The sequence below is a fragment of the Mastigoproctus giganteus genome, chromosome 1 (genome assembly GCF_048544385.1).
Source record: "Mastigoproctus giganteus isolate SK-2022 chromosome 1, ASM4854438v1, whole genome shotgun sequence".
NCBI classification, from domain to species: Eukaryota; Metazoa; Arthropoda; class Arachnida; order Uropygi; family Thelyphonidae; genus Mastigoproctus; species Mastigoproctus giganteus.
Genome location: NC_143575.1, coordinates 66450159 through 66474909, shown reverse-complemented (window position 1 = coordinate 66474909; position 24751 = coordinate 66450159). Strand labels below are relative to the sequence as shown.

General features: G+C 33.8%; 1 protein-coding gene across 1 annotated transcript in view; it reads left to right on the top strand.

The window, feature by feature from the left end:
- The window catches only part of LOC150090866 (uncharacterized), a 190894-nt gene that overhangs the window by 129760 nt on the left and 36383 nt on the right, over positions 1 to 24751 (top strand). Inside the window, exon 7 of the mRNA XM_090375150.1 lies at positions 14960 to 15068. Within this exon, the coding sequence (XP_090231276.1) occupies positions 14960 to 15068 (109 nt within the window). The remainder of the gene's footprint in view (positions 1 to 14959; positions 15069 to 24751) is intronic.

The following is a 24751-nucleotide window of genomic DNA, read 5'->3' as shown; positions in this document are numbered from 1 at the left end:
TGCGTAGCACATGTTTCTCGATTAGACCGGGGTTCGAACCTGTCACCACCAAATACGGAGGATGCAGAAAGGTCAGGGAATGACCACCGCATATCCCCGGAGCAATATGGCCTTAGTTGCTAATGCTCCTAAAAACCAAACAAAAAAAAAAAAAAAACATTTCCCAAAAATTACGATCTACAGAAATTCAAGTCTAATGTTATCAAATATTTGCTGTTTTCTCAGCTTTCACCTTATACACATACTAAGCACAGTGTTTCTCAACCCAATGTACCCTGTGTGCCATGGTACATTGGTGTGCCGCAGAAAATGCAACTAAAAAAATGAATAAATCTAAGTTTTATAATAAAAATTAATTCAAATAAAATATTTATTTATTTATTTATGCTGCACCGATCCTAGTTCCTTCCAGTGATCGATATGATGTCACGTTTAATTCCTGGTACTAGATCTCTTCACATTTATTCACCTTTTGATTCTTACTACTAGAATTGTTCGCCCTTATTCGGCTATTCTTATCACTTATTAGTCTCTCCCAAGCACCCTGCAGTGCATTTTGCGGTTGTATATATATATATATACATAAGTCCTATGCGTAAAGCATAGGACTACGAATTAAGCGCAGCTTGTAAGCAGCATAGTAAGAAATTTCCTTTGTGTTTTTAACTCTAAAACATCATAGTCAGTTAATTCGTATAGAACAGGTATTTTCAATTAACTATGTTAGTTTCTAGAAGTAACTTTAATTTTTTTAGAAATCATTAGCGATGGATAAATATTTAGTGAAAGAAAATCAGAAGAGGCAACTTGATAACAACGAGCTTGGAGAAAATGACAAAAACAAAAATGAGCAAACATCAAAAAAGAAGAAAACATGTTGTCGTAAATATGATGATGATTATTTAGCGATTGGATTTTGTGTGGTTTAAAATTGTCAAATGAACCAATGGTGCCAAGTAAATTGCAGCATCACTTTTGTACGAAATACGAGAATTTATTGTCCAAAACTGTGAAGTATTTTAAAAGACTGCTGGCCTCTACTAGAAAACAAGGTAAAGTACAGAATTTATAATATAGCTAAAATATCAGATAAAGCACAAGAAGTATTTAGTAGCTGAACTGGTGGCAAAAAAAAAAAAAAAAAAAAAAAATCTCACCCGATTGCAGAAAGTCTGATTTTATTAATGATGTCAGGTAATCGTGAAAAGTATTTTGGGAGAGGAAGCAGGAAAAAAAAATAAAAAAAAATAAAGCAGGAAAAAAAAAACACCCATATATACATAAATGTATATATGGGTGTAATAGTGATAGTAGCGTGCCACAAAAATTTTAGCCACTTTCTAACAGCACAATTAGCAGGCATACATATAAAAGAAATGTCCGATGATATTAAGAACAAGTTGTTCAACATATTAATAATTTTGGGGTTACTGCATTACAAGTAGATAATTCTATAGACATTAGCAGGAAAGCCAAATTAATAGCATTTGTCAGGTTTATCGAAAATGACACAATTATTAATCTTTTTTTTTTTTTTTGTGTTGCTGTTGTAAAGAACTCATTGAAAGAACAACTGGCCAAGATATTTTCGAAGTAATGGATAATTATTTACAAAAGTGTGGTATTTTGTGGAAGTCATGTTGGCAATTGTACCGACAATGCTCCCGCAATGACAGGAGCACTAAAAGGATTTGTAAACTTAGTAAAACGACACAATTCAAATATTATTACAACACTTTTATACACAGAGAAGTGCTAGTAGCGAAGACAGTTGTACCCGATTTAAAACTTGTACTTGATCAAGTGGTTAAAATGGTCAAGTATATCAAAACTAGACTACAAAAAATATGTATTTTTGGAAAATTTTGCAAGGAACTAGAGTCTTATCATTTTTCTTTAAAAATGCAAAATGAGGTTCGGTGGCTATCGTAAGGAAATGTACTTATGCATATGTACGAGTTGCGTGAGGAAATGCTCATATTTTTTTCACTGGAGCAATCAGAATTTTGCGATTATTTAAGTGATGAAATTTGGTGCTGTAAATTAGCTTTACTAGCAGATTTATTCGTGCAACTAAATAAATTAAATATCAGCATGCAAGGCTCGGAGGAAAATTTACTCACTCTTACTGACAAGTTGTTGACCTTTAAAGAAAAGTTGAAGAAATATGGAAAAAATATGTAAATGAAAAAGGGTTAGAAATGTTTCCCTTGACTGCCAAAACGAATTATACTAAAATAATTAATGTAATAAGCAAAACATTAGAGCTATTAAAGACAGTAATTGAGCATTATTTCCCATCCCTTGATACCAAAAAAAATATTCGTGTAAGAGACCCATTTGCAACAAGAAATTTCGGAAAAGTCAATTAGAATTTTATTGCTGTTTTCCACTTCTTACTTGTGCGAAACAGGGTTTTCTGCTTTAAACGAGATTAAACAAAAGAGAGAGAGAGAGAGAGAGAGAGAGAGAGAGAGAGAGAGAGAGAGAGAGAGAGAGAGAGAGAGAGACTAAAGTTGGTAGAGGAGGAGCTGAGAGTAAGCTTATCTGCAATAAATCCTTGTGTTAAAAAACTGTGTGCCTCCCATCAAACCCAACTGTCTCATTGATTAAAATGTTATAATTATATATTTTTTTGATTTTATATAATTATGTTAATTTTCTTTTAAATTTCATGTATGTTCTTTTAAATTTCATGCAATTCATGTATGTTTAAAAAAGAGATATTAAAAGCATTTAAAACAAATAATAAGTGTACAGGTAACCCTCGAATAACATGATAGTTTGGTTCCCACAAAATCTCATGTAATGCGAAACCGTGTTATATGGGACTAAGAACCAGTACAGAAAGGGGGGGGTTACATTCCAAAAGCTAACAAAAATATACCATTTTTTTATAACTATCGGAAACTTAATTTTTATAGTAGCAATAACTTAATATTTTAACTTTATTTTTATAATAGTAATAATGGAATAAACGTCTTACCTTACAAACTGTGATACTTAAATGTCAGATAATATACGTTCGTTTAATATGTACAAGTGAGATACAGAGTAATGAGTTTCTTAGAATTTATTTATATTTTTTATATGATTCAATATTTCATGGAAGGGGAAACACATTTCACCTTAATAACATGAAAACCCACAGAATTTCAGCTATCGGTACTATAACAAATGCAAGAAGATCGAGTTGACTACTCGTTTATAATTGATTATGCTTACCAGAAAAGAAGACCAATAAACCAGGAACTGCAAATTGTTTTTATTGTTTTATTGTAGTTACCTCCAGAAATGTGCTTTAGAAAAATATGAAGGTGATAACAACTAGCAAGTCAACAGCAGGGATTTATAAAAAGGAATGGAAATGTTTAAAATTACATCTAACATAATAGTAAGGTTATGCGAGATCTCCCGCAATTCTCAAACTGTGTTAGTGCAAAAACTTAAGTACTGTGTTGTGCTAGGATTGCCACAATTTATCAGTCGTGTTAGAGCAAAACCATGTTGTAGAAGTACTGTGTTATACAGGGGTTGCCTGTATTATTAAATATACCCGACATAAATAACTTCCACTTTGTGAATATATGTATTATATATATATTATGAATATTATAATATATATATTATGAATATTATAATATATATATATTATTTATATTTATCTTTATTTATAATTTTTATTTATAATATTTATATATATTTATAATGTTTATATATATTTATAATATAATTTACACCCATATATAAATGTATATATGGGTGTAATAGTGATAGTAGTGTGCCACAAAAATTTTAGCATCTTTAAAAGTGTGCTGCAAAATTTTAGCATCTTGAAAAGTGTGCCCCAACAACGAAAAGGTTGAGAAACACTGGGCGCCTCTGTAGCCAGGTGGGAAGGAGCACCAGTGTGTAGCACACGCTTCTTGATTAGACCGGGGTTCGAGCCCATCACCACCAAATACAAGCATGCGGAAAGGTCAGGGAATGACCACCGCACCGGAGCAATATGGCCTTAGTTGCTAATGCTCCTAAAAACCAAAAAATAACAATAACAATAATGAGAAACACTGACTAAGTACCATAGATTCTAATACCTTTCATGTTTGGAATATTCATAAAAATTATTTAATTAATATTATAATATAATTATAATTTATTTTCATTTATTTTATAATTATTTTTATGAAAACAAAGGTGCATTTCTGATATTTGACCATAGCTGTTAAATTGTTTGTTGTGCTTCTGAGACATGGGAATTAAGTGGGGTCATTCGGGGTTCTATGCTGAAGCCTTTGTTGTTGTTTATGATTTTCGTAAATGATACTGCTGATGTTATTACAAGTATTATTATATGAGAATTTTTTGATGAAGAGAAGGTAATCAGAGGTGTTGAACAAGAACCAGGGTATGTTGCTACAGAAGGATAGACAAATCATATAACTGGCCTAATGAATTGTAATTAAGCATTAATGCTTGTAAATGAAAGATAATCCCAATAAAGAATTGTAATTAAGCATTAATGCTTGTAAATGAAAGGTAATCCCAAATGAAATTATTAACATGGGAATTAACCCACTCAGCACAGCTCTAGATGATAATGATAAAAAGAATCTGGTGGTTGTAATACAGTCTGTGAAGTTCGCTCATTAGTGTGTCTGCTACAACAGCTCACAGGATTCCTTCAGTAATAGATATATACATAGTGATATTTTGCTGTTTAATCTCTTATTAAGAGATTTATAAGAGATTAAGAGGTTAGGATGCTAGTTAAGATAAAGAGATTATTATCTCACTGTACAAATTAGTGCGTGGAGATGGTGGAAACCCCTGGTGCCATCAGACAACTAACACATTGTACAATTTAGTGGTCAGACCAGAATGTGATTATTATATACAAGTCTGCAACACTTATTTCAAGAAAGATATTGGCTTGCTTGAAAGGGAGTAAAGGAGAGCAAAAAAGACTATTTATGGATGCAAAAAATTATTTTTACAAGAAAAATAACTCTAGTTTATAAGCCTAGGAAAGACCATGGAAACTAAGAGTATATATGGGAATGCAGTTGCAGTCTTTAAGCATTAAGAAAACTTACCAATTGGTATATTTTCACTCATAATAACTACAATGCAACACACCAACCATCTATAACTGAAACTTTATTAAAATAATAATAATATAAAACCGGATCAAATTTTGTAAAAATAAATTGATTTACCAAGAGTGACAATATCATTTATCAAATCACCATCATCTTCAAATCCTTCAATGTTATGGATAATTAAATGCCAGATGTTTTTCCAGGCTGAATTTAAGCACCTGGTGGATACATCATTCCAAGAACTTACAATCAGCCTCACACAGCCCAGGATGTTGAACTTCAACCTCCAAAAATCAATGTTCAAGGCAAAAATTTGACTTGAACAAAGTCAAATTATGACTCAAGAGATTTAACAAGAGTGGGATCATGACCTGGGGCATTATCCAGCAGGAGCAGTGCCTTCACAGGAAGATTCTTTTTCTCAAGATCTTCACTGAAGGACAGAAAACTTCATCCACCCATTCATTGAAGACATCTTGTAACCCAGACCTTCTTGTTACTGCGCCAAAACACTCCCAGAATGACTTTGTCAATCTTTTGTTGTTTAAATACTTTGGGGGTGTTAGAGTGATACACAAGCAAAAGCTTCATCATGAAATCTCCAGAGGCATTGGCACTCAACTGGAGAGCGAGCCTATCTTTCATAGCCTTATGCCCAGGTAAACTAGCCTCATCCTTAGTGATGTACTATGTACTAAGGAAGAAGCTGGTTTCGTTATTGTTAAAAATCTGCTGGGGAAGATTACTCCTGATCAACAAACTCTTGGAATTCAATTTTAAAGGCCCCAGCTGCTTTTTTTTTTTTATCAGCACCGGATACCTCTCCATGACTTTCAGCACTTTTGATATTCACACTTTTTTTGAAGCACTCGAAGCAGCCTCTGCTAAATTTAAAGTCTTCAAAGTGCATAGCACTGTCACTGATTGATAGAGTTTTAAGTTCAGATAGTCATAGATCTGCTTTTCCCTAATCCATATCAACAAAAGCCTTTCCATTTCCACAATAAAGTCTCTTCCCTTATGCACCGATGTGGAATAATCTCTAACTTTAACACTCTTTAGGATATCCTTTTGTTTAAGTATTCTAGAAACGGTTGATTAAGGAAAACCATGCTCACTTACTATTGCACTAATTTTTATTCCTTCTTGTTTTTTATCATCTCTTGCTTCACTTTAATAGAAATCTTAATTTGTGCTTTAGGAGCCATGGTTATTTAAATTTTATTTATTTAATTAATAAATTCAAAAATAACCATAATTAAATTACTGTAATTACATATAATTAACAAAAACACACCGAACAAGCACATCAAACAGAAGATAAAGAAACTCTCCAAAGTACTGTAACTCGTGGGAATGTTTGTTGAACAATAAAAAAGGTGCTAATTGGTTGAGAACAATCGTACAAGTGATGTTCCACGTGTTGTTGTTATTTGGTTTTTAGGAGCATTAGCAACTAAGGCCATATTGCTCCGAGGATATGCGGTGGTCATTCCCTGACCTTTCCGCATCCGCTGTATTTGGTGGTCACGGGCCCGAACCCCGGTTCGGGCCTGTGACCACCAAATCAAGAAGCGTGTGCTACGCACTGCTGCTCCTGCTCACCTGGTTACAGAGGTGCCTGTTCCACATGCCATGCATCTGAAAATTTCCACTCATGTGTTGTTCCAATTATATCGAAAAACCATGGGTTCCTGCAAATATCATCTGTCCTTAAAGTAAAAGATTGTATGGAAGGTATATCGGTTTTCCTGAGAATATCGAATGTTGATGTTATCGTAAGTCAAGGCCCCACTGTGTATATATGTGTGTGTGTGTGTATATATACATATTGGTCAATTTTATTTAATTAAATGGTATTTATCTGTAGGGAATTAGGTTATATGGACCAAGCTACCAAGTTAGTAAAAGTAAACTAGCTTTAGCCTGGTTGGCCTATATAAAATGATGCTAAAAAATGAAAATATCAATAAAAATGATAATAAGCAATGAAAATTGCAAAAAGCAAATAATGTGCCCTCACTTGGCCATCAGTCTGCTACTTTCATACGAACCTCAACATACACCACCCTAACGCGAATCCTTATACAGTAAACTCCCGCGAATAGCGGGGGTTACGTTCCTGAGAAATGTCGCGAATACCGAAAACGCGAATACTGAGTTATGGCTCCCATAGTAATAAAGGGGTTCCATTCCAAAGTATGAAATATATAAGAAAAACTAGTCTAAAATTTTGTCTATGTATGTATTATGTGTACCTTCATAATATGACTATGTACATAGACAGTACATAGTGAAATGCAAGCATATGGCATCGAAATGAAAATAAGAAACAATTTAATATTAAATGTAATATTTATTAGAAATTTCAAACAAATCTTTCAAACCAGCGCCTTTGCTTGCTAGCAAAAAAAACATCCCGCCAGTGCTATCACCAGTTTCGCTAAAGTGTTGATAAAGGAGTTTTTCCTTTTTGCGAATGATGAGTGAACTTAACAGAATTTTATTTTGAGTTCGGTCTTCTATCCACAGATTTTAAGCCTTTTCCATTTTTTCTAATTTAACATCACGAGTTACAGAGCAATTTTTGAAGCAATTAGTGCGTTTTCACGGACACTACGGCGGATATTTTCTTCCAATTTTTTGATTGATTGTACCGTTGACTCATTGATTTTATAATGTTTTGCCATTGAGGAGACACTTTCACCATTAGAAATTTTGTCTAATAACTCAATTTTATTCGCTAATGTCATCACCTTCTTTGATATTTTCACATTTCTCTTTTTATTCGTAGCGATATTTTTGTAGGGGTTAGAAAGAACTTGTCCACAATAAAGTCACTTTCTTCTGTTAACACACTCGAAAAAGTCTGTTTTACACTGCAAAACGGTAGATTTATCACTTTTCTAAGCATATCAATTTATAAATTGATAAATTTATTCAATTTATAAACATATAAATTAAAAGCAAACGACGAAACCTTCCATGACAAACGCATAACACATACTGAACAAGGATTAGCGAGAAACATCCACGCTCGCAATTTTGTCACTCATCTCCCCCCCACCCACTGAGCGCTGTTTTGACTGGGAAAGATAATTTTAGCCACGCCCATGTTTTTTATGGCGGAAAATATTCACGGCGCTTTAAAATTCACATTTTTTTAGGTTTCATTTTATATTAAATCGGCGATCGCGAATACGCGAAACCGCAAATACAGATACCGCGAATAGCGGGGGTTTACTGTACACTTATTGAAAATACACTGAAACAGTTTAGAACAATAAATGGCCCGTAGACTACCATTACTAGGGTGTCTTAAAATCTGTGTCCATTATCAAATTAAGATTAAAATTCCCAATTTTGTGATCCCCGGGTTTATTGCTCTCAGAAGAGGCTCGTCGTCTGACCGCACCGTAACCCGGACTACCAAAAATTTTTCTCCCCTTCCTAAATCAGACAATCTAAATAAAGGGAAATTATCACCTGCAACAAACACCCAACAACAAAATAATTGTGCTTAAGGTATACTTTATACACATAACATTTATATCCCCCCATTTAAATACAGTATTAAACCTATTGATACAGGGTGAAATTTTCACATTGAAGGAGGCTGTAAATATGTACATAGCTACCCTCCCCCGGACATACACGGGTCGTTATGCCTTAGAAAAGCTATAACAGCCCTGTCCAGGGGTTAGCATCCCCAATTTATTAACATAGTTCTTGTATTTAATCATACCAACACATATTGTAGTGGTATAAACACATCATTTCATTTATAAAGGTTCCTTCCGACATCAGAAGCACCCCCCCCCCCACAAGCACAAATATAAACCCTCTCATGGCTTTCAAAACACTCACATTGACACAGGATATATTGCCTACAGCAATTTCACCATCACACCATAATCTATGAAAGGCACGTCTGTGCAGTATAATCTAATCAACACATAAAACAACCAGATGGTGGGAATTGACCCCTTTTCAGTCTGACCACCACAGAAAAAGAAGAAAGTAAGAACCTTTCTCATATATTCTGATACATACCTATTGGGCTTTGTGTCGCCTATTCTACTTTGCTGTTTCTTACACTATGTTCACAAAATTTAAAATTTAAAATTAAAAAATTTTATGAAAATTAAATTAAACATATTATCTATTCACATTTAATTTCCTTTAATTTTAATACTATCACTTAAAAATTAATAACTGGCAAAACTGGTATGGGGACAACAGAAACGGGTAGGTATTAGACATTCCTTTAGTCTGGCTATCGATCTGCTCAAAACCCCCGTTGAAGTAGCAGACTGATGGCCAAGTGAGGGAATGTTATTTGCTTTTTGCAATTTTCATTGTTTATTATAATTTTTATTGATATTTTCATTTTTTAGCATCATTTTACATTTATTTTATTTTTATTTCCATTTCATTAATATAAAGTTATATAGGCCACCCAGGCTAAAGCTATTTTACTTTTACTAACTTGGTACAATTGCCCTATGTACAATAGTATTAACATTGCACAACTGACAAATACCTAACACTGTAAACTTTACCAGATATCATTATTATAATCTTCAATAAGAACACAAAATATATATATATATATATATTTATATATGTACACAGTAGTTCCTGATTTTATGAGTTAATTTGTTCCTAGTATGCACTCATAAAGCGGGAATTTATTTCCCATAGACGTAATGTTCAAAACGGGTTACATTCACAGAAATGAAATTTGACCATAGTAATGTTAAATAAAGGTCAACAAAACAATAGTTTATGCATAAACAATGGTTTATTTATCCAACGAGATGAAAACATAGCCTTTAAAAGTAAGCAAATTATAATAATGAAATTATTTATGTCACACAAATGTTAAAGAATGTTTATTCTTCATCATCATCGACTAAATGCACATTTGATGGTTCATCACTCATTGCTGGTTTGGCACTCGCTGGTTTGTTGCAAAAGAAATCCTTCAGAAATGCTTCAAGAGTCGTTTTTCTCCAAGACAGTCTTTCTTTCTTTTTTTATAAATTTCACAATAGCATGTAGTAGAATTTTTTTAAATCTGTAGTGGGCTCGAAATTCAAAAATCTAAAATTGCTTTTTTTAAATCTGTAGCAACTTTTCTAGTGTGCTCGAAATTTGAATATTGTAACTCAAATCTCAATTGCTTTTTCTGTGTGTTGAAAAAGGCTTCATCAAGCCCCTCGAGAGTGAATGAACGAATGAATGAACAGGAGTTTCAGCTATTAAATCTTCTTCCTCAGCTTCTTCACATTTTGCCATTTCGAGGGGGTTTTCATTTGTGAGCCCTCCATTGTGAGCTTGATGCAGACTAGTGACGTCAGTTGTAGAAAGCTTAAGTTGTAATTGGTTAGCAATATTAACTGCTGCTTCTGTTTCATTTTGTACGATCTCTACTGGTTCTTGAAATCCTTCAAAATTATGAATAAACCAAGGAAGAGTTTATTCCAAATACCCTTCAGATTTATCTCCCTTAATGAGCCTTATAAATTTGAAATAAGACAAGACAGCGAAAATGAAGAGCAACACAACCACTCTTTGTAATGTCAGTGTGGTAACTACTTTATGTTATGTGAGCAATGAGACACTCTCTTCTGCCTAAACAAACGCATGCATAGTTGTACTGCATTGTATAGCTACACATGTGGTTTGAAATACCATATTCATGAAGGTTTAGCATTTATTTATTCCAATTAATGTTGTTACTTGATACTTGAAAAAAAAAAAAAGAACTCATAATCCCGGGAACTCGTAAAGCTGTAACTGCCTGTATATATTCAGTCAGACCTCTCTTTAATGAACTTCCCTATAGTGAAATTTTCTGTGTAGCGAACTTTTTTGATTTCTCCTTGGTCATTACATTGAAAATAGTTTCCGTATAACGAAGAAAATTTCCATATAACAAACTGATTTCCAGAGACCCGGGCATGCATTGTTCGCACCTCTGGCCTTCAGCCAATAAAGCTGATGCTGTAGAAAGAACGAATTAAGAGCTAAAAGGCTTAAGCATTAATCCATTTTAATAGCTAAAGGCTTTAATTCCAAGAATTAAGAGCTAAAACATTTTACAATTTAATGGTGCCTGTAAAACCCTGCAGGAGGAAACTGGCCAACCACGGCGTGGGATAGAAAAAGATGGAAAAGTTTGGGAGAGGCCTTTGCCCAGCAAAGTGGGTCAGCAATGGCTGAAAAGAAGTAAAATATATACAACTTATACACTACTATGCTGAGAAGTCCCGCTGGTCAGCTGTCCACAGCCATTGGCAAAGATTAAGGCATATTCCCGATGCAGGCATTGGCTCTGGTCAACCTATTTTCTATCATAAATATCCTATTAGAGAATTAGGAGAGAGTGATTTTACTTTATCTCGGAAATTCATCTGTTGGTTCGAAGAAATGAGTTATCCACACTTTCACTAAATTTCACTTGTCTTTGTTTATATGGTAACTACCAAGTGGTCTCTAATTTAAGCTTTGTTTTAACTGCTGTGCAAGTAACCATATAGTGTCTAAGAGGAAATCCTTAAGTGTAGTGTGAAAAAGTGGAAGTGCTTAATAGTGTAGATTGCAGCATTAAAAAAAAAAAAAGAAATTTGATGTCCCTACCAGTAGTGTGTCCACCATTCTGAAAAACCCAATTTTGATTTTCAAACTGTTTTGAGGAAATGTGACCCAGTCGAAGCGTTCAAAATTATGCCTTTGGGAAGATGTAGATGAAATAGTTTTTAAGTGGGTGAAGTTGATTCAAGACCAAAACATTCTGATATCAAGGCTATTAATAAAAGAAAAGGCTATGGAGTTCGCATCTTTTCTGGGGCACAAAACATTCCAAGCCAGTTCTGGTTGGCTGGACAAATTTAAAGAGCATTATGGCTTGCTCAAAAAAGTTATTTCTGATGAAAGTAGAGTTGCAATCGAAGAAGACTGTACCCATTAGAAAGAAACAGTTTGAAAAAAATTATGGAAGACTACGAGTCCAAAGACATATTCAATGTTGATGAAACGTCTATTTTAAAATGTTTGCTGAACAAGACACTGACTTTTAAAGGTGATAAATGTTTAGGTGGTAAAAATAGTAAGGAGAGAATTACACTCTTGGTTGGTGCAAATATGGCTGGTAATGAAAAACTGAGGCTTTTGGTATTAGGCAAAAGTAAATAACCCCGATGTTTCAAAGGAGTAAATTTGTTAGAGTTGGACTACAACAAAAAGCCTTGAATGACAAGCAAAATTTTTGAGCAGTGGATTTTAAATTTCAATAGAAAGATAATGAAAGAAAACAGAAAAATTGTGTTGATTTTCGAAATTTGCAAGTTGTTGTTGTTGTTGTTTGGTTTTAAGGAGTATTAGCAACTAAAGCCATATTGCTCCGGGGATATGCGGTGGTCATTCCCTGACCTTTCCGCATCCTCCGTATTTGGTGGTCACGGGCTCGAACCCCGGTAAATTTGCAAGTGTAAAGCATGTTTTCTTCCTTTTGAATAATTCATCTTAACTGCAGCCAATGGACCAGGGCATTATCAAGAATTTGAAAATGCACTACCAAAGTCACATACTGAAAAAAATTATACTGAGAATAGAAAACAGCCACCCTATAGATTCTGTTTTAGATTTGTGGATGTGCATATCAGAGTTGGCAAAAGTGTGGAGTCAAGATGTGGTGGAAACAAGGATTAAGAATTGTTTCGCAAAAGCAGGTTTTGCTAAAATGCTAATTAACAGAGATGAGAGGGATGAACTACTAGAAGACATTGAGCAATCTTGGGAAGGAAGAGTTCAAGCGAGGTTTGATCAGTGGAGAAATTGTTCCTGATAATTTTTAGGAGTTGATAATGATATCATAGTAGCTATGATATCATTATCAACTCAGATATTCTATGATATCATATTATCATAGAATATCTGAGTGACTCCAACATTTTGGAGCGTATTTAAAGAACTAGTGACAATATCGACGATGAGTTGGATGAAAATTAAGGCATTATTATTATTAGCCATAAGATGCAAGGAAGCCTGAGGCTTATTCTGCACCAGCCAAAAAAAATTCCCAAGCTACCCTGAGAGAGAGAGAGAGAGAGAGAGAGAGAGAGAGAGAGAGAGAGAGAGAGAGAGAGAGAGAGGAATCACCAAGAAAGAGAAGAATGATGATATTAAACCTTCCAAACAAATGTTGGCAGTATTTGAAACTTTTCATCGAGGCCTTCAGTGAAAAGAAAATGTAACAGAAAATATATCTGAGTGTTTAAAGTTTAAACAAATGCGAACATTTTTATGAACGGTGTACAGTAGAATCCAGTGTACAACAAAAAAAAAAATATATATATTTTACAACATAATTCTTAAAAGCGTACTAATAAATTGTGGGCATCGTGTAAGTTGTAATTTCTTAATATGTACGTATTAGAAAAACGTTAGAAAATTTATTCATTCCCACTTCTTTCCCATCTTTTACTATATTTCTGAATTTACAGCATTTTTCAAGGGAACAATCGATTTTGAGGTCCAACTGTGTGTGTGTGTGTGTGTGTGTGTGTGTGTGTGTGTGTGTGTGTGTGTGTGTATATATATATATATATATATATATATCAGGACCATAAAACAATGTCAGATCATGTGCATATAATGTCTAATTGTAAACTGTAAATAGCATCAATGCCACATTCCTAACAATCCACAATAAACAGGGTTATTTTATAATAAATGAAAATATATACAGTATATTTAAGTTTTAAACCCTTCACTGCTTTAAGGCTAATGGTCTTACAGACAAGTTTCATGATTAGCTAACATGATATTCATTGATTGTCATGTTAATCTTGCAGATCTGCAGTGCCACAGCATTTTCTAAATTAAGTAATGAATAAATAATAATAATAAGCAAGCAATAAATAGTAATAATAATAGGTATTTTTGAAATAAATACATTTAAGCATATTTACATAGAAGTGTAAACAGTATAGAAGATAATGATAAAACCAAATAATTGGTAAAACTGGAAAGCAGCTAATGCTGATTCCGGTTACACCATTTGAGAGTTCTAAATATTCTTAAAACTGCCTGTTATTTATTTAAATAATATTGTTTAAATAACATGCTATCCAATAATGCTGCACTCATTTATGGCTGTATTCAGTGCTTCTAAAGACAGAACCCTTTGTTTTTGCAGTACTTCCTTGAGTTTGGGGAATAGATTGTAATCACAAGGACTCATATTAGAACCATGGTGGGGGATGAGGTAATGCTTCCCATTTGCAATCAATGAAAACAAACTGTACAGATTGTATGTTATGAGGCCTTGCATTGTTATGGAGTTCATGCACACTAGCTTCCAATATCTGTGAATTCTCATGAATTTTTTGGGCTTAATTTCTGACAAAGAAATGTTGCATAGTAGTGTTTCAGTTAGTGATCTTCCAAGTGGTGGTATGATCAGTAGCAGTAATACCCTCATAATCATTGGCAATGGTGACCATTTGTTTTACCTTTGTGTTGCTGGTGGCATGGAAAAGATGGTTGCTTCCACCTGAGCTGATTGTGACTTCATTTCAGGTTCAAAGTCTGGGAACTTTATTGCCACACCTTTTATATGTGGCCTTAAAATTTTAGGTGATTTTTTAGTGCTTCAAAGGTCAATTTATAAGCCAGAATGTTTGGTAAGCTAATTAAAAAAGTGTTGATGATCCTATTATAGGAGAAGATTTGTAATTTTTGCATTCAGTTTTTAATTCTGGTATATAAAAATCAGATTAAACCACTTGATGTTTATCCTGAATGAAATTTTTGTTTCATGCCTAAGATATTGAATATTTTTATTTCAGATTTTATTTTGGTAATGCGAAAAGGTTGTATTCCAGCACCTATCAAGACAGAGGGTGCTACATGCATAAAATATATGGAGGACATTGACTGTGGTTCTCATTCAAAACTGTAAGTACATATTTTTTGAAACTTATTTTATATAATCAGTGATATAAATATACAAAGCTCAACCTTGACAATGTGTTTCAAAATTTTTTTATGTTGATTTTTTGTTTCTTTCATAATTTAGGTGTTCTGAACGAGTGTAGTTTTGTAATGGTTTTCTTCTAAATATTGTGTGCAGACAATATTTGGAAGGAATCACACATTTTAACTTTTTAAATTTTATCCATGTTATTATGCAGATAGTTTTAAATTCATATAACTTTTAATGTTCTTATTCAGTTTCTTATTGTTATCTATCACTGTCAGTTATACGAGAATGTCAATTATATATCAGTATATAACATGCTTTCAGTTTCTTTGTCTTGGATGTGAGCTGTGTCTGCAGGTGATGTGTGACTTGTTCAATGGTGAATGGGTAATCATCATCATTATTTTTGAAAATTTGCAGCTTGCCTGAGAACCAGTTTCTTTTCTGTGAATATTGTTTCTTCAGATGTATAGTACATTTGGGGTGCTTTCCTTATATAGGTGCAAAGAGGGTTATATGTTTTTCATTCAGCATGTTTTACCATTTAAAGTCTTACAAATTGTTTATTGAATCATATATTCTTTTTGCACTTGTGAACAGTTGAATTATTAATATATAAATAACAGTGTTCTTGTTTGTATTCCAGCTCAACCACCATCAAAGGAGTTTACAATAAATCATGAATACATTTATTAATCACATTTCTCAGTCATGCGATCTTCAACCAAGGTCAGCTCAAAGACCATGTGCTGCTTCATTCTTGCTCCTGACCACTTGGCTATGTTACAAAAAGAGGATTTAAAAGTCCCAGAGCTCCTTGGATTTATAGATATACAGATAACCCTTGTATAACATGGTAGTTTGGTTCCTACAAAATCTTGTGTAATGCGAAACCGTGTTATATGGGATGAAGAACCAGTACAAAAAGGGGGGGGGTTACGTTCCAAAAGCTAACAAAAATATGGCTTTTTTTTTTTTTATATAACTATCAGAAACTCAATTTTTATAGTTGTAATAACTTAATATTATAACTTTATTTTTATAATAGTAGTAACTTAAATAGTAATAACTGAACAAATGTCTTACTTTACAAACTGTGATACTTATATGTGAGATAATGTACGTTCATTTAATTTTCTTCCTCTTCATCGCTGCTAAGCACAGTCTCTTCTGCAGCATCTAGATTTTATGTCCCTTCTGCTCTCTTTAAAAGTCACAAACTGCACTTTTCGAAGTTGATTATTTTTTATGATCTCAAATAAGCACAAGTTCAATAGTACAGAACCTAATTCATGGATCTCCCAACAAAATACAGTGGACCTCCGCTTTAAATGATACGTGAAAATCGGAAGAATATTTTCCTGTTAGCAAAATAAAAATAAATTTATGCTTACATACATAGCTTAATTAATACATATTGTAATATGTACATATTAACTAATTGATATTTCTGTTCACTGACTTTTTTTGACGGTAAAAATATTTTTACCGGCGTTATTTGGAAACAGGCATTACGTTACCTAGAAATTGTCATGAAACCTGATGCATATGCGTTGTACTTGTTGCGTGCAGTCACGAAACAAGTACAACGTATGTGCCCAAGAAAACTCAATTGGACAGAAAGGTAAGATGGACAGACGCAACAAGTGCAGTGATGCAACAAGTTGTAGTGACACAAGTACAATTGAGCAGTGATGCACTACGTTATAAATACACCGTTATACCAGCATATCGATTAATATGTAGGTGACTGTGCCAAAATCTACAGTCCAGAATTTGAAGGAATATCATGAAAGAAAGAAAAGTAAGATGGACAGAAATGTGAATCCAGATGAAATTCAACAAGTGTTTTGTTATGCCTGGGAGTTCTCAAACTGCACCAAAAAAAACTCGAGCTGAAATAATGAAGGAATATCGTGAACAGAAGAAAGGGAAATTAGAAATTCAAACTATTCCGAATCATAATGAAATTCAACCACAGAGTTCTACTATGCCTGATACTTATCAGGAATCTAAAACTCCAGCAGAATGAATGAAGGAATATTGTGCACGAAAAAAAGCAAAATTAGAAATGGCTAATAATGAAATTCCTGATTACATCTCTATAGTGTCTACATGAACTGATAGTGAGTTTGAAAAACTAGTGTACAAAAACCCATTTGGATTTAGTTGTAATGTTTGTGATCGTTTATGGTTTCAGTTAGATTTGAAACCATTTCCAACAACTTCATATGAATTACTTCAAAATGAATTTCATTTACAAGAAATGAGTACTTCCATGACATGTAATACATGTCATACTTTATTAAAAGATGGACAGATACCAACTATGGCCACGTCAAATGGATTTATATATCCAACATGTCCTACTCATTTGCCTCCACTGGATGTTGTAACTGAGCATTTGATATCACCACGATTACCCTTTATGCAAATTCATTGTTTACGTTATGAATATGGACAATATGGGATCGTTGGACAAGTTACGTTAACTAGTACTAATAAATGTACTAGTTAATGTAAATATGATGGCTCATCAATTACCTAGAGAATTAATGAATGCCATTAATGTACATATAAAACGAAGACTCATACATAAATCATCATATCTACAAGGATGTGTGCAGAAGAAAATAGTGAAAATATGGTTACGGTATTTGATAAATTCACCTTTGTATAAATTTTGTGGCATAAAAGTGAGTGACAATTCTTGGGGACAAATGATGATAGTGAACAGGAACATTCAGATGAAATTGTGGAACCTGTCAATGACAATAACAAAAATTATTATGATCTGAAGATAAATATTTATGTATACCACCGGGTCGGAAATCATCTCCAACAAGTTTCATATTTGATATACATGCAGAAGAACTTTTTTTACCAGCTATATATTTGGGACATGCATGAAAATTTAAAAATGTATTGAAAATTACTTCCTTTATGATGGCATTGAGTGAAATTTGTAGATCTGATCGCTGTGGAGTAACTCCCCAACATTTGCTGTATATGGCAATGAAAATTATGTGAATGCATACTGCAGAAAATTTGCAAATTGCATTTAAATCAGTAGGAATAACAACTAACATTACTCGTTCTATATTGGAATCAAAAGAATTTATAAACAAGTCACTAGAGTCTAACTTGGCATTTCTAAAATCAATTCCGAATTCAGCATATTATTGGAGTCAATATAAACGAGATGTGATTCGCCATGATTTGTCAATTAGGTAAACCTACAATTTTCTTGACGTTGAGTGCATGTGAACCAATATGGCCCATATTACTATGTATCTTATACAAATTCAGATATAAACAAGAAATTACAACTCATGAAGTTATGGATCTACCTTACATGTAAAGAGCTACATTAATAAATGAAGACCTCGTAACTTGTGCCATATACGTTAATAAAATTGTTGAGAGTATACTCAAAATTTTAAAATCAAAAACCTGTAGTCCTTTTGGGAAATATTATGTTGTGAATTTCTTTAAATGCATTGAATTTCAACATTGAGTAAGTCCACATGCACATATATTATTATGGATGAACAATGCACCCTCTGCACCATTAGAAGAAAAAGAAGGTTGGATGGAAGAAGCAATCCAAATGATAGATGCATTATGTTCTACAGAGAAAACTTCAGATTATTCATATTTACAGCAACATAAACATACTTTTACCTGTTATAAAAATAATATCGCAGACTGATGCGAATATCGATTTGAAGCACCTTTTTGGCCAGTGGTGCAAACTCGTATATTAATACCGATGGCCACAGATGACAATCGAAGATTAGCTTATCATAAAAATATCGTAAAATGCACAACTCATTTGAATTGGATAATTATGTTAATTTCAAAGAATTCTTTAAATCAAATCAATGCCAATCAGAAGAAGAATATTTAAATATTTTGAGGGCTGGTATCAAACGATGTGTATTTCTTAAATGCAAGATAGAAGAGAAATTTATGAATAATTAAAATCCTTGGATTTTAGGAGTGCTCAAGTCTAATTTGGATTTATAATTTATCATAGAAGAATATTCAACTACATATTCTTCTATTATCATAGAAGAATATGTAGTTGAATATGTGAATAAAACAAACAGGAATAAGCAACCTGCAAAGGAAATTTATAGAGCTACAAGAAGAATATCCAGATATGGATATAACTGATTTAACACAAGCATTAAGTGTAGATGTATTGAATTCTATGGAGATTAATTCACACGAGGCAGCTTGGTATTTATTATGATACCCAATAAATATCCTTGTCTTCAAGAGTGATTGACTGTGTGCCAACGGTATGGCCACATGAGCATCAAAAATTACGTAAATCAAAAACAAGTTGATAGTGAGTCTTTGGATATATGGAAAGATAGTATTTTTGATAAATATGAAAAATGGGGCGAAACATTAAAAGATATAACTCTTGCACAATTATAAAGCTCATTATTGCAAAGGAAATGGGGGATGGGTGAAAAGACAATTTCCTAAAATAATTCAGTATCGGAATTATAATACAACATGTCTTCATGAACATATACGAAAAATGGTAACTTTACATATAATTTTAATTTCATAATGAGTTCCTGCAGTAAAGACGTTTTTAATGGCTGCCGCTGTGACATTATCAGTGACACTATCAGAGTAGAGTGGCTGCAACTCATTATGTACCTGGTACATAATCACATTTTTTTTTTTTTTTTTTTGTTGTAAATTTTAAAACAGTAAAAATGATAAGCAATTAATAACAAAGAACATGGCACGCACAAGTTGCAACAAACATGATACGGAGTAATGAGTTTCTGAAAATTTATTTATGATTGAATATTTCATGGAAGGGGAAACACATTTCACCATGATAACATGAAACCCACAGAATTCCAGCTATCGGTACTATAGCAAATGCAAGAAGATCAAGTTTACTACCCATTTATAATTGATTACACTAGCAGAAAAGACCAGTAAACCGGAATAACAACTAGCAAGTCAACAGCAGGGATTCACAAAAAGGAATGGAAACATTGAAAATTACATCTAATATAATAGCAGGAGTTTCCCAGCATAAAAGCTCAAAAATACCATGTTATGAGAGATTTCCTGCAATGCTCAAACCATGTTAGAGCAAAACCTTGTTGTGTGAGGATTGCTGCAGTTTATCAATCATGTTAGAGCGAAACTGTTGTAGAAGTACCACGTTGCCTGTATCTCTATTTATTTCCAAGTGAAAAGGGAACTAAGTTTGCATTTGAAGTTTGTGTCAATATGATATTAACATAACACACATTGGAAAAAACTGATATTATGAACGACTTGAAGCATGCCAAATATGTTCACAGACTGAAGGACTCACTTTTTTTTGGGGGTCCTGGTAGAGTGGCCATTGCCAACAGTTAATTTTGGTGGGATAAATAAATATCAGTTTATTAGTTATTCAAGAAAAATTATGAGTATTAACTGGTAACAATTTACCTTGCATTGTCCAAGGCCAAGAGATTAAAAAAAATTACATAAATCATGTTCATGTCAAAAATAAATAATTAAAATCACAGGAGTGACTGTAAGTACAGGTTAGCAGAAAGAATGGCTTCAGTAATTTCTTTGCATTGTTGGTGGTCTTCTGAAAATAAGAATACAGAAACTCCCCGACTTACGTAATACTCGACTTGCGCAAATTTGACTTTACATAAGTTTTTGCTGGCTGGTGCAAATTGAAAAAAATATGGAAGCGTATTTTACATCTGTAGGGAGAAATGGAGGTATTGTGAAAATATCATAATGTGAACCCAATAACACATTTTTTTTTAAAATTCTTTCAAAGTCCTTGAAGTTGAAAATTTTGCTATATTACTAAGCTATTTATCTCTCTAAAAGGTCATATTTATAATGGAAATTGCACTACCCTTTCATCATTATCATATGTTCCATTATAAGAATCAATTTCGAACGCCTTTGTGATATTTTTCTAAAGCACGTTTCTGGAGATTACGACCATAAAACAATAAAAACAGTTTGCACATTCCGGTTTATTGAGCTTTTCTGTTAGTGCATCTAATTATAAATGGGTAGTAAACTCAATCTTATTGCATTTACGATTACCAATAACTGAAATTCTGTGGTTTTTATGTTACAGCATTATGGTGAAATGCATTCCCCTTCACTGAAATCTTCAATCATATAAAAAATATAAATAAATTTTCAGAAACTTCTCTTCATTCCTATTTACTTATTACAATGGTGAAGGGTGAGGGACCAACGAAAAGTGCAAGTGGTGGTAGTGCCATGAAATGAAATAAAATTGATTTAAAAATGAAGATGATTAATTAAGAAGTACGAAGCAGGACAAAGTTTGTCATCTATTGCACGGAATTAGGTCTCGCTGCTTCAACAGTGAATACTATTTTAAAGGACAGTGTTGCGTATAAAAGAACGCGTCAAAGGATCAACGCACATAAAATCAACAGTGATCACAAAACATCGTTCAGGTGCTATATTGAAGATGGAACAGCTATTAATAATACAAATGGAAAATCAGATTCAGAAGCAAGTGCCCCTGAGTCCAATGGCCAGTCAAGCAAAAGCAAGAAGTATATATGAAGATATTAAGGATAAGTACGGTAACCCCAACCCATGTTCGTTGCAAGCAATGGGTGGTTTAATAGGCTCAAGCATAACGCTGGTTTCCGCAACGTTAAAGTATGCGGTGAAGTCGCCAGTTCCGATTCTGCAGCTGCAGAGAAATTTTGTGATGTGTTGGAAAATATTATTGATGAAGGTGGCTATTCAATGCAGCAAATTTTTAACTTTGATGAGACTGCTCTGTATTGGAAAAAAATGCCAGATCGAACGTACAATGCCAAAGAGGAAAAGACAATGCCAGGTTTCAAGGCTTCAAAAGATAGGGCTATGCTCTTACTTGGGGCTAATGAATTGGGTGATTACAGATTAATTAAGGGCATCAATAAAGCCACCCTACCCATGCATTTCCGATCGAACCAGAGAGCATGGATAACAATATATCTATTTGAGGATTGGTTTAAATGCTGCTTCATTCTGGAGGTTGAAAAATATTGTAAAGACAATGATGTTCCTTTCAAGATTTTGCTTCTATTAGATAATGCTCCTGGACATCCTACACATCTAGATGATTTCAATTCGAACGCAAGAGTCATATTTCTAACACCAAACATGACTCCACTCATTCAACCTATGAATCAGGTTGAATGAGTGGCATACTTTTCGAATTTAAAAGCATACTATTTATGCACAACATTTGCTCAGGCATTGTATGAAGTAGACGGTGAGAAAAATTTTGCGTTAAGAGACTTTTGGAAATCTTACAATGTTTACCATGCCATCTTAAACATTAATAAGGCCTGGGCGGAAATTACTGAAAAGCTGTTTAAATGGCGCAATGAAGAAAATATGCCCATGGCACGTAAAAGGCTTCGAAGGATTTCAAAGAGACGAATCATATGAAGAGGTTACAGGTAAGATTGTAAAGGTTGCAGAGATACTTCAGTTGAAGGTTGTTGACAAAGACGTGGAGGAGTTAGAAGAAGAGAAGGAATTATCTAACAAAGAACTTATTGACTTGCAGGCAGTGATAGTGAAAGAAGAAAATGCTGACGAAACTCAAGATGTATCAAATGAGGAGCCGAGACGCTTCATCACCAGAGGAATGGCAATGGCATTTCGTGAAATTGCATTGGTAATGGTGAGGATTGAGAAGATGGATCCTGACAGTGAACGATTCTTAAAAGATAACAGAGGGGTGAACGATATGCTTGCTTGCTACAAAGAAATCTATGATGAAAAGAAAAAAGCTACCATCCAGTCATCCATTAATATGTTCGTTCGTAAGAACAACCGGCTGACCCCTTCTAAATCTCCACAGCCCTCAACCTCCGCTGTGGCATACTTATCAGCTGAAGACATCAATTCTGGCAACGATGCTCTAGAGGTAAAACTTACTGACATTGTCTGTCTCCTCTCTTTTTTTTTTTTTTTGAAATTTTTTAATTTTTTAATTGCACGCTTTTGTAATTTTTCCTGCGCATGAGATAAAAAATTGAATAAATACAGTAATTAATTCTATTCACATGTTCGTTCGCTGAACATTTCTTTTTTGATTCAATCAATTCAGTGAGCACATTGGTGCACAAGCACAGGGGAAATTCCGACACGTAGAGTTCCGTGGAATGCCTAGCCCAGTGTTCAAGAGCGAGAGTGCATAGCATGCATTCCTTGAGTGGACCGGGGTTCAAGCCCGTGACTACTAAATACGATAAATATTTGTATTGACGATTTATTATAAACTGTACTGACTTGGTTTCGTGCCGGAGTATAAACAGAAAATTTATAGTATTAAGGTTCCAAATCAATTTTAGGAAAGGAGGCACAAAGAACTTGACAAGTGGGAAGATTCTGTTAGAGAGAGAGAGAGAGAGAGAGAGAGAGAGAGAGAGAGAGAGAGAGAGAGAGAGAGAAATTAATGCAAGCTTCTGTCTGGTATTTTGATGGAATAAAGATCTGGGATAAAGGAGCAGTCAGATATGAAGTTTTCTGAGTAGTGCAGACAGGCTGCCAGAACAGGTCATGGGGTTTTGTCAATGATATACAGGAATTTTGTTAGTAGGGAAAAGGAGGTGATTATCCCTTGCATAAGGCAATGGTCAGGCCACACCTAGAGTACTATATACAGGCCTGGAGGCCACATTTTTGGAAGGATGTAGATTTGCTTGGGCATGAATAGAGAAGGGCAACAAGATTGGTTATGGGAACAAAGTGGTCCTCTTACCAAGAAAGGCTTAAGTTCTGCAAATTGCAGCATCTGGAGACTAGGCACCTGTGAGGTGATTTGATTGAGGTGTATAAGGCCTTGAATGGCTTGAGCAGGCTCAATGCTGATAGGATTCTTCCTTTTGCTCATATTATGAACCTAAGGGGGCATAAATTCAAATTGAGGAAAGACAGTTGTAGAATAGATGTGTAGAAATTTGTCTTTAGCCAGCAGATAGTTGATTGATGGAACAAACTTCCATCTGTCGTTGTGGAAGTTAATAGCTTAAATACATTCAAGGCAGAACTGGACAAACGTTTGGAGTGATTGGATGGATGAAAGGTATTTTTATTTTATTTATTTATTTATTTATTTGGCTGCTGCTGTATAAGCTTGCTTTCATGCATCATATGTCTCTACTAATGGTAATGCTGTTTCTGGAGAGGGACATGCAATCTGTCTTTATCGTATATAGATGAGGCCTGCAAAACATGAGAAAAGAGTTTAGACATATTATTCAGTGATTTAATATGAAGCAGCTTCTTCAAGTGGTACCCACTGCAGTGTAAGATGGTATTCTAGTGGCTGGTAAAACATGATAGCAAGAATTGGATATGCAAATTATACTTGGAAATTAACAATATAATAAGAAAAGCAGGAAGTATGGAAAGCTAATTAAACAAATTTATTTGGAGCAAAAGAAATTATCCAAAAGACAAATTTAGTTGTTTATAGTTCACTTTGTAAGTCTGTTTTAAACTATGGAACTGGAGCTGAGTATAAAATAAAGAATTAATCAAAAATTAATATCCTCAGAAATGAGACGTTTAGGAAAAATAATTTATATTAACAGATGGAAGAAATAGCAAG